Source organism: Pelophylax lessonae (genome assembly GCF_965119305.1).
Source record: "Pelophylax lessonae genome assembly, chromosome: 5".
Classification (NCBI taxonomy): domain Eukaryota; kingdom Metazoa; phylum Chordata; class Amphibia; order Anura; family Ranidae; genus Pelophylax; species Pelophylax lessonae.
This window is the reverse complement of record NC_138772.1, coordinates 391,715,188-391,727,216: the sequence shown is the minus strand read 5'-3', so window position 1 is coordinate 391,727,216 and position 12,029 is coordinate 391,715,188. Positions and strand designations below refer to the sequence as shown.

The 12,029-nt window shown below is 41.1% G+C and overlaps 1 protein-coding gene across 2 annotated transcripts in view; it reads left to right on the top strand.

Annotated features, from left to right (window-relative positions):
- The window catches only part of TGIF1 (TGFB induced factor homeobox 1), a 398,124-nt gene extending 389,185 nt beyond the window's left edge, over positions 1-8,939 (top strand). For both annotated transcript variants that reach the window (XM_082258205.1, XM_082258204.1), the window contains 2 exons: positions 966-1,192; positions 7,772-8,939. In XM_082258205.1, coding sequence (XP_082114331.1) covers positions 966-1,192; positions 7,772-8,347 — 803 coding nt within the window. In that variant the 3' untranslated portion in view covers positions 8,348-8,939. The remainder of the gene's footprint in view (positions 1-965; positions 1,193-7,771) is intronic.
- The last annotated feature ends 3,090 nt before the right edge of the window (positions 8,940-12,029 follow it).

Genomic DNA, 12,029 nt, shown 5'->3' with positions numbered 1-12,029 from the left:
TGTGAATTTTTATATTTAGTTTTCTTTTTTTTTTATCAATAAAATCTCAGGATCCCTATTGATCACTCCTGTGGGAACAGCAGCGATACTATATTTTCATCATTAATACCTTTTATATTTAAAGCCAAAAAAGGACTTCATATCTAGCAGTAAAAATTAGAATTCAGTTGAGCTGCCATACTTAAACTTGACGGCCTCCGCAATTATGTTATCCATGATCTTGGAAATTCTGACCTGTTATGGTGCCGTAAAGGTGGTATCCACTGGTAAAAGACCTGATTGCAAAAGTGTAAAGTCTTCTGCTGCCATTTCGACTTTATATTCAATAACAAAAGTAATTAAATGGATCACAGTTTCATTGGAAAGGGTTGATCTAGGTGGTCGTCTTTTTCAGTTAAAAGTGGTTGAATTTGCTACCTGTTCCCTGAACATATCGTCAGCACCCTGCTCTTTTAGCTACCTCTTCCCTGGAGTTGGCTTGAGAGAACACTGTGTGTGTATATGTGTAGGAACCCTGGTGTGTATATATGTGTAGGAACACTGTGTGTATGTATAGTATACACCTTGTTAGGATAAATGTCAGGGCACACATTGGCCCAAAAGTCCCAGCTATAAAAATTTCCTTAAGTGTATTAAACCTTCCTCTTACATCTATGGAAAGTGCCATCTTATCTTCTATTTAGATTTGCAGCTGTCATGGTGCTGCACATGTGATCAGCTTTGACACCAACAAGAGCTTGAACGTTTGGTTGAAACCTGTCAAGCATTCTGGCAACTGTGATGGTTATCACCAGAGGCATGCCCTGAATGGAACTGTTTTGGGAATCAAAGCTGTGGGTTTACTTTCCCATAATGTTTGAGTTACTTTGCAAGAATGTTAAAATGGCGTGCTTCTTTTTAGATCTATTCAGGTCTGCTGATAGTATTTGCAGTCTTGTGGTAATTACACATTTTATTTCTTCTAGGCTTAGTTCCTCTGTCGGGCAGTGAGACTGAGGATGATGATGGTATGGATATTCCGCTAGACCTCTCCTCTACTGCTGGTTCAGGGAAGAGGAGGCGGCGAGGAAATTTACCCAAAGAGTCAGTCCAGATTCTGCGAGACTGGCTGTATGAACATCGATACAATGCTTACCCCTCAGAACAAGAGAAGGCTCTTCTGTCCCGGCAGACTCATCTCTCTACGCTACAGGTATGTTCAAGAGATTCTTTTACACAGCTACCATGACTGCAGGGTAGAAACTTTATTGCGGAAATATTTTTAGTATATTAAAAAAAAAAAAAAAAAATGTATTCATTCTACCCTGAAATTCAAACTTAAGCACACTCTTCCCTGCAAATATATGCACTTTGTGATCTAATTTTACAGAACTCGTGTTATAAAGCTGTAGATATTTGCAGATCCAAAAGTGGGAGTTTAAGATGCCTTAAATACACTTGCTAGTAATAGCAACTATCTCACTGGCTTCAGGATTAAAATGCCGGCACCAGAAACCTTTTAAACCTCCTATTACATGCTCAGATGTCTTGAGTCTTGGAGCATTATAATATTCAAATACCCACCCTCCAGTGGTGTCAATAGCTCATCGGCCCCACAACAAACTGCCACACATTTCTGTTGGTTCATCACTGTTGTAGACCGTCTTGATGGCCAGTAGAGAGTTGAAAGTAGGGAAGGACGAAGGTAACTCCTAATTATGTTAAGTGCCACTATGTGCATTGTAGAGCTCTTCAGAACCTATATAAAGCTGTCTGTAGATGATTCCAATCTCTGCAGGTTAAGCAGGGAGTTTCGAACCATGCATGGGAAGGGTGATTGTACCCAACTCGTTCCATCAATCAACTTGGGTACAACCAGCATTTCTGATTTTTATGAGATAATTGCCAGTGGCTACAGTCTAGCAATAATCACTGTGTGTTCTCGTATGGACAGCTCACTGCACGTCCCCCGCTGGGAAAACACGATGGCTCCACGGAAGGGGTAAGAAAATCACACCATCTAAGGCTGGGCATCTAAGCTGGGCTTAAGGCACAGCACTCATCTATGCATTTTAGAGCCGGTTCACATTAGAGTGATCCGACTTGCCGGGGCGACCTCACAAGTCGCGGTGCGCTGCTCGCACCGCAACCTCGGAGCGGCCGGCACGGACTTCATAACATTGAAGTCAATGCAGGTCGCTCCGGGTCGCCCCAAAGAAGCTCCGGACCCTTTTTCTAAGTCGGAGCGACTTTTGTCGCTCCTATTAGAACGGGTCCACAGCTTCTCTATGGCAGGCGACCTGTCAGGCGACCAGATCGCCTGACAGGTCGCCCCAGTGTGAACGGGCTCTTAGTGTGGCGATAAGTTAAATATTTTGCTTTGTTGTATCTTTGGCATAGTTTTCAATAAGGACAGTTCTTTAAAAACCTTTTGAATGGGTTCTAGTAGCACCATTTTGTACATATGTTGTGCCTACATTTTATTACTTGTCCCAGCTTAGAAATTCAGGAATGGTTAGCTGAAACCACAGTGACGCGGATATGACAGTATTGAAGATTGTTACACTCCATTCTTTCATTCCATATCATTACTAAATCATTTGAGGTGTTCAGGCTCTGTCAGTCATTCTGTCCTATGCTGATAAATCCAAAAATGTTAGTTGAGCACAAATGTATTTGACATGGAACAGCTGGTGTGACAGTGATACAGCTTGGAGACGTTAAGAGCTGAAATCTGGCATAAAGGAAATTTAGCTTGCAGTATAAATGAATATGACCTATAGCAGAACATAATAATGGTACTGTTTTCTGATGATCTTTAAAAAGGGATACAGCTTCTGTCATTTAAAATCTAATATGAAAAATTCTAGGCAACTTTATTAATGGTCATATTAGAAAAGTGAAGAAAAAATTATTCATACCTGCACTTGTCCAAGATGTCTAATCCTTGTGGAATTGTCACTTGACCCCATTACTAGACAGAATTTTTTTGTTTTTAAGGGCAACGCAAACTAAACAGACGGAAGTTCTATATCCCCATATTCTGTTTAAAAGTCAACAGAAGTTTGTTTGATTTGTGGTTAAAGTAAATCTATATTGGAATATAAATCCTTAAAGTTGTAAAGCATGAACTTTTATTAACTAAAAAAAAGTTATACTTGCCTGCTCTTTGCAATTGTATTACACAGAGTGGCCCTGTTTCTCCACTTCTAGGGCCCCCCCGCTGGTGCTCTCTGCTCCTCCTCTTCGCTGTGCCACCATAGAAAGCCACTTGCTCTAGTGGCACACCTGACCTCTTGCTCCTGAGTTGGGCTGTGTCCATAGACAGCCCAGCCCTGCCCCCTGCTCCCTCACTGACAGCAGCAGGAGACAATGACGGTCTCCTATGCCTGTAAGGGCAGAGAGAACCAGCACTGGTTACTAATTTAGGGAGGTGAGGGGACGAAACAACTACTGGGACATATTTTTACCTTTAATGCAGGGCTTGACAAATTTGCTTTGAATCTAGGAGCCAGCTCAAAAAGTTGGGACAGGTTTTTTTCCTTTGGTATGACTCTGTAACAAGCCCGCTGTCAGATTTAACTTCTGCGGTCATATATTGTTTTTGTGAAGAAGGCTGCGCATTGGGTGGGTGGTTGCACATTTTGTGGGGGGGTGGGGACTCATTCTTTCTCAAGTCTGCCCAGAATCCGTATCGGACAATGTACAGGGCTGTACTCCATGACGTCATACATTGGGCTAACCTGCGCTACTGGACTACTATACTGGGTGAAAAAATACAAAAATTTAAATTTGAAAAAGGAGAAGGAAACCGCTGCTATCCTGTTTTTGATCACATCAGAAATTCTTAATGGAAAAAAAGGGGGGGGGGGAGCACTAATCTCATCTATTTGCGGCTTGCACTTTGTTTTTAATTAGCACAAGGCACTTTGCAATTTATTAGAGAATGATATATATTATGTTTTTGTTTTTTGCACATTAAGTAATATATGATATAATGCACAGGGTATAAGCAATATATACATATACTGTATGTTTTTGTAGGTTTGCACATAGGATTAGCGCTCAACCCCCCCCATCCGCCTTTTTCTTTCATTATGGGGCTAACCTTAACTTGTCTATTCCCTTCCTTGCTGCAAAAGGAAAATAACAAATGAACTGTGCGATAAAAAGTCTGGAGGATTACTAGACTCTGCAAGCCTGCTATGGGAAAAAATAGAATATGATAAAGCAAGAACAAAAAAAAATTGGAAACCATCTAAAAGTCAAATTTCTGCATTCAATTGATAAAAAAACAAAAAAAAAAACAATTTGCTATGTTCAGTTTGTGCCTTGGCTGGACATGCTAGCAGGCAGGGGATTACCTCATCCTACTCTTCCAGACTCTCCATCATTTCTTTTAACTGCTCCCAGCTCGGCGCCTCCAACCAGAGGAGTATGGCTCTCTAGTGCCAGGAAATTGACTCCAGATCCCCAATGTTCCTGAGCTGAGCTGCCGCCTCCCGCAATAGCCAGGAGGAGGGTGGCAGCGCAGCTTCTAGTCTCACTGGCGACCTGGCGCCTGGGATTTGTCGAGCTCTGCTTTAATGCATGGAATGCATCAAGATAAGTCTTTTACAACTACTTTAACTGCCAGCCTGGTCTTTGTACTCCTCTAAAGATACATTATCTGATATATTCCATAATGATTTAGAAGCCCTAAAACATGGGGCTCTATATTCAGAAAAATTAGGGATTTGGCACGTTCCTCCAAACCCCCCCCCCCCCCCTCTCTTTCTTTCTCTTTTTTTTTTTTTTTATTATTTTTTATTCCGAGGTACGGAGTATGGCTATGTGCTGACAAATCTAATGGCTTGGCTTACTGACAAATAGTATAGACAGGGCAGGTCTCTGCATTGATTTTCTAGTAGTAACTAATCCTTTCCTTGATGTTCTTTGGATTTCACTTCTGAGTGTCCCAGTTCAGGTATTCTTTTAAAGGCTTTAAAAACAGAAGGGTCAAACACAAAGCCCGCCAGGCCATTTCAAGTGACCCTTGTGCCCAGGGCTTTCTTTTGGGTGGAACTTGGCGGAACTCTGTTCTCGAAACCTCCGGCTCTTGCTGTCAGCTCACAAGTGTACCTTGTAAACACAGAAGGCTTCTGTGTTTACAAGGGCAGCTTTCCTCTTGGCAGCTCTGGCCGATACCTTACTGCCCTGCACTCATGGTGAGGAAAAAAGGGAATGCAGATGAGGGAGCATGGTGCAGAGGTCTGAGTCAAAGAGGGGTGGAAGTGAGATGTAGACAGCCTGTGAAAGAGAGCTGAGCCATACACTGTGCGTGGCGCACTCCTCGACCCTGCTCTCTGCGTGGCGCACTCCTCGACCCTGCTCTCTGCGTGGCGCACTCCTCGACCCTGCTCTCTGCGTGGCGCACTCCTCGGCCCTGCTCTCTGCGTGGCGCACTCCTCGGCCCTGCTCTCTGCGTGGCGCACTCCTCGGCCCTGCTCTCTGCGTGGCGCACGCCTGAACATAACGCACTCTTAGTATTTATTGCCTCTTTAAGATCCTCCCACTATTCAATTTGGCCACACCTACTGTTCAGTGTGGTTTAGAGAAAAGGGGGGGGGGGAAGAGTGTGGTTGAGTTCCTACAACTATTCCACAGGAAAAAGCCCTTGATAAAATGTATATAGCCTCACAGATCGAATGGGCCCTTAAGGACAACCATAATGCCGATGTGGCCCACAGTGAAATTTAGTTTGACACCCCTGATTTAAGAAAATGATGTCAACCTCCCTGTAAGAATACAACTCGTGCTGCTATTAATAGTTGTCTACAGTTAGACTACTGCCTGTCTGGACGTAATGAATTTCGCAAGGATGATCTCCTTAAGAAAAAGGATCTATTCTATTAAATAGAATTTTTTTTTTTTTTTTTTTTCTCATCCATGCTTCTGAACTGTTATGGTTTTAACTTTTTGGCTGAGATGGTGCAATAAATCTTGGATATTGTTGATCTAAACTAATCAGAGTTCTCTGCTGTCAAGAACCTGCATGATTTCCAGAGCTTTGGCTAGAATTGTGAAGTTATGGCCCACTTGTCAAGTTTTCGTTGCTGTCTGTGTTCTGATGGGGAAATTCACCACTCGCACTGAATGTCATAATGTAAACCAGGTTTCCTTCATATTGTCATTAGCTTTGCTTCATAAGAACTTTTTCAATGTTCCGGTGAAGCCCAGTAAATCCTAAGATAAGTTTGCGGGTTGTTTATGAAGTTTGCTCTGTATTCGTGGTCCCAAGAACAAGGCTGCGTTGCAGTGTAATGGTTAATGCTGTGCACCTTGGAATGAGGTAATTGAAGACATGCCTGGTAGCACAGTAAGTTCAGCAGTCTAGTGAGTCACTCTACTCTCTGCTGGAAGACAAACAGCATCTTGTTTCAAAGGAAAATTTCCCACCATTTGCCTAAGGTATGGGAAATGACATGCAAGGAACAGTTTAAAATAAAAGCATTCAGCCGGTTCATAAATGTATCTGTCCTCAGGCTTTATTAGGTAGGGCTTCTTCTGTGTATTTTGACAACTGGCCCTTTGTGTCAGTGCTGGCTGCTGTTTCACACGTTTGATTCAACAGATGTGACTGCAGTTGTAAGACCTTCCTCCTTCTCCCTTATTTTTATTTGCTTAGCCAATGAACCTTTAATACTTTTTGGGAAAGATGATGGAGAGACCTCAACCGACAACTTTTAGACTACTTGCATACACCGATAACTCATCTTGATATCACATCGTGAGTAACCTATCAAAATTTGCTGTCATGAGGAATGTAAACCTCTCATGTGACAGGTACTCTTTATGGAGAGATCTGGGGTCCAGTGGTATTACAGCATATACCTTCTCCCCCCTTCCTCCTTCCCTTTTTTTTTTAAATTAATTTTTAATACAGTTTCTCTGACCTTTTCACTGGTCTATTTGGCTTTTTCTGCAGCCTTTCATTGGTTTGGTGCAGCTGTGCATAGTAACCAATCCTCTTCCAGGTTTTATTGTCAAAGCTTTAATTGAACAAACTGAAGATAGAAGCTGGTTTCTATGCACAGCTGCACCAAATCTTGTGTGCACCAGTTTTAGTAAATCTCCTCCCCGGAGTCAAATCTTGGTTCTCAAATTCTTGTGTGGGTGTTCCCCCCCCCCCCCCCCACCCCAAGTAAGAATTTCCTTAAGTGGCGAGTAGCATGTACCCATCAGGGACGGAAGTATAAGGTTGCAATATAATCTATTGGACAAATATTTTTTTATTTTATTTTTTGGAAAAATGGGATTTGTCTGCCCACATGCAGTTGTTATCCTTGTATACCGTGATCTGAATTTGAATTGGTGATCTACTCCTATGTAAGTGTTAACTTGGAACTCACTAAAAACATGTTTGTTAAAGAAAAAAAATTCCCTTAAGTGGGTTAACATTGTTTTTGTGATTGTGTGCAAGCATTCGCCAGTTAATCTGTATTGTAAGTGACACTTCTTCCTATGCATAGTTTTTGTATGGGTGTAACTGGGAATGCTCCAAAAAAAAAAAAAAAATCCCAGATGCTTTATGTAATGCAAATTCCTACTCGATCGCAGAATTACGGTAGGGTTGGGTGGCATTTTATCTCCGTTCATTGATGTTTCATGGGATGCTTAGGCTGCTTGTCATTGTTCAAAACAGCTGATAATCCAAGGGTTTTTTTTTTTTTTTTTACTCCAGTACCTAATAATTTTAGAATGTCAGAGTGCATGAAACAACACATTAATCCCCCTTTTACTTTTTCTGCAGGTCTGTAACTGGTTTATTAATGCACGGCGTAGACTTTTGCCCGATATGTTAAGAAAAGATGGCAAGGATCCCAATCAGTTCACCATTTCTCGAAAAGGGGCCAAAATCACTGATGTGATCCAGATGGACTCTCCTACAGGGACAAAGCCTTACATTCCCACTATAGATGAAAACTCTTTTCGCATCAGTTCATCGGGATCTAACCAGAACTCAGGGAAGCTACTGGCCTCTCAACTGTCTTCTCAGCAGTCTCTTCTGGCTCGCCCCTCAGTCATCTGTCATACCACTGTAACATCACTAAACGATGCTCCTTTCAACTTCACCCATGTGTTGAATGCTGGACAGATCCCAGACCAGCAGCAGTCTGAGGCAAACAACCTAACAGAGACCTCACTTGTATGCCACGAAGACACTATAAAACTAGGACAAAACACAAGCCCTCAAAGCGGACTTTTCAACACTCCTCCACCTACCCCACCAGATCACAATCAGGATTTCAGTGGCTTCCAGTTATTGGTTGACGTTGCCCTCAAGCGAGCAGCAGAGATGGAGTTGCAGTCAAAACTATTGTCCTAACTTCCTCCCACTTGTAAAGTGTTCTGAACATTTCTTTTGAACTGCTCAAGTTGATATGTTGATATCAAAGAGACCTTTTGCATTATTTTTTTTTTTTTTTTTTTATAAATATATATTCGTGTTATTTGCACACGGGATTGTCAAAGTGAAGCTTTCTTGACACAAAGTCTTACCCCTTTCGATCGAAGACTTTTTTTTTTTTTTTTGTTTTGTTTTCTCAGCCCCCTAAAAAACAAAAAACAAACTGTGACTACAGCTTTTGACTTGTGAGGATTCTCTGTAGCTGTTTCTAAAGGATGTTGAGTTTCAAAACTTTTCATGGGCTCATTCAAACTTTTCAATAACTTAAACTCAGGGGTGAAGGAGAGCTAATAGCAAGTATTTTGTTTGTGTAATTGTATATATTATACAGTTACACCTACATCGACTATACTGTATTTTCATTCCAATGTTTCTATAGGATAGAGCTACTGTAGAAACAGGCGTTATGTTTCTTGGTAGATTTTGCTTAAATGTGAGATACTTCCCAAGATTGTGACTTTTTTATGAAATTTTTTGGTACCTTTCAGACTGTGCAATATTAAAGAAACAAAACAGACATTTTATCATTCCAGAGCAGCAGATAATGCTCACATACTGTCTACCACATTTACGTTTTCCATTTTTTCCAGTATATAATAAAATATTTTGTTTAATGTAAAAATGAGTTGTTTTTGTTACCTGGGAATGGCATTAGAATACCATGTAACTGGATACTGTTCCCTTTTTGGACTATTAACTGCTATGTAAAGATTTGTTTCTTCGACATGTATTTTTATTTTTTATTTTTTTTTGTAATATAGAAATAACAAAGAAACTTGTAGTGTGTGTTTTTATATGAATGGAAAAAAATGTTGTATTGTTTCTTTACAGGGACGGAAGTAGATGCAATAATGTATACCAGAGTGTTCATGCATAGAAACTACTGTGCATACCTTTCCATTTGGGTCAATCAACTAAAAGTTAGGTTCTCCTATCTCACACTTTTTGAAATGAGCAATCTAACAGCTTGAGTCCAGCTTTGTTCTGCTCGGGGGGGGGCTTGTGTTTCGTTTGCATTTTCACTTGCTGAATAAATTTGTACATAAAGAATGAACCCCCCTCTCAATAATTGTAGCAGGTTGGCAGACTTGGGAGTTGCATACAATGCTTTTACAGTGTAGTCCCCATACCCCCTTACAGGTTTGATCGACCACCAGAATATGATCTATTGTAAGGTTGAAACTAGGTAATTGATGGCTTAAAGTGGTTGTAAACCCACTTTTTGACTTTTGACATTTTACCTATAGGTAAGGCTTACTTCTAGGTGCTATAAATATCTCCTAAACATTCACCGTTTAGGAAATATTTACAGTGCATGCAGCCGATGACGTCATCGGCGAATGCGCTCTGAAGGAATGGCCACCCGTGCCATTCCTTCAGAGCCCAGTGCCATGAACAGCGGCTCCTGTGCGCATGCGCGGAGTGATGCAATTGCACCTCGGCCAATCAGATGGCCGGAGGAAGCGAACAAGGAAGCCGGGTGGCTGGACATGTCGGCCGCACTGTTGCTGAGCGGGCGGCACTGCGAGGGCTTCGTTTTAAGGTAAGTATTTCATAATGAGCTAGTATGCGATGCATACTAGCTCATTATGCCTTTTGTCTTTTACAGGTGTTTTTTTTTTTTTTTAGGGTTTACTTCCTCTTGAACACCTTCCTGCCCGGTCTATAGCAGACGGCTGGGTGGTGGTTTGTTCTGACTGGGCGTCATGACATCCTTCAGAACGGGCCACTAGGGGTGCGCAGCGATCCGTGGTGCAGTGTGTCTATAGAAAATCATGTTTAAATGGCTTGCATTGCATTTCTGCAAAACTCAAGCTGCACTAGAAAAGTGCTAGTGTGAATCTAGTCTTAGGCCTTCACTATTTGCTTCCATCGCACACCAGACTCTAATTGGCTACCATGTCCCTGCAAAGTATTTAAAATCAAGTTAATATAAATGTATTCTGGATCTGTTGATTTACAAATTAACATGTCTATTGCATGATTATTATTTCTCCTGTGTTCTCATAAAACATCATTTCAGTTACCTAAAAATTCTTTCCTTTGGGCATACATTTTAAAAAGCGTTAAGATGACATTCTTAATTTTGATAATGTATTTTCAATAATCTCTATCTCTAAAGCCCCATACACACGATCAGATTATCGAACGATCTGTCGTCTGTTTTTTTGTGGCATGCTAGTCTCATGTGGAAAGTGAAGAGGTTTTTTTCATACAAATTTTTCCGTGCGACAGAATTCTACTTCAGAAGTTATGTCATGTGTTGGATTTTTTTTGTATGTGTTCTTTCGTCTCCGAGCATGCCTAGTCTTGCTGTTAAGATTTTTTTTTTTTTCCATCGAAATCTGTACTAATGAGATTAAAATCAGACGTTGTTTTGACGGACGACAAAAATGATATAGCCTGCACATCAGGATTTTGTCAGCCGAAAAGTCGGAGTTGGCTGTCGAAAGCACCATAATAACAATCCGAAAATCGGCAGATCGGTCATCGGACGAAATTTTCCTTTCAGATTTTCTTATCATGTGTACGTGCCTTAAGGTTTCTCTCTCCACAGGTTCTCTGTGTGTGCAGATTATGTGCATTAATGGAATACAGTTGGCTGACCTTTTTTGGGGTGTATTTTTGGTCGCCATTCCGTTGTATAATTCAGTCACAAAAATAGGATTGTATTGGGCAGAATGGGAACAGAAATGGCTTTATTAAAAGAACAAAATCTTAATTTCTATAAAATAAAAATGCCAAGACAAAACAAACCTCCCCACAATGACCCCTTTTTTGGAAAGTTACCCTCCAAAAAGATCTAGTTTTTGCCACTTTTTTTGGAATCGAAGAACCCTGCTGGTATTGAGATGGTTAGAAAAAAGTTAAGGTGCGCTTAGCCTTTAAAAGTTGCCCACTAAAGCCAAGTGCAAGCCTTCCATTAGTGGCAGAAAGTTAAGCATTTGAAATTTCATTGCAATGTGTACAATGGCTAGATATAATGGATAAACTCATTAACTCTCTCCCCTTTCCTCCACCCCAGCTTTCCTCCCCTGCAGCCAGATGATTTAATTGTTGGGATTCTTTCATTAGGGATTTTTTTTCTGGTGAGAGGAAGCGGAGGGCTAATCAATGTAAACAGTACTGCACTGTTTACATTGGGCATCACATGGCACAGAGCCACAACAACTGGCTCTGTGCCTTTTTGGCTCTTCTGACAGTGGGAGTACTGACTTTTTGTGTGTGATGAAGGATTATCTTATTTTGGAGGATTCCTCCCACCCCCCCCCAACTCCTTTCGCATCATTGTGATGGCAAGGGGGATCATAGTTCAAAAGGAGACATAACATTTTTTTGATAGAATGGGAAACTTTGCCAAATCTTTTTTTATTCTTATTTTATTTGTTTGCCTTTGGGCAGATTTTTCCTCACTTCCTGTTCTGTACAGGTATTATGCAAACATGAAGGGAAGTTTCACTAATGGAGACATAAAATGTTTGGGAAAGGCTTAGGGCCTTAAGCTTAGTACACACACAACGATTATCGGCCGACCGATCGTCCGTCTTTTGTCCAGAGTGGTGTTTTGTTGGTTGGAATGTGCCTAGACTGCACACAAATT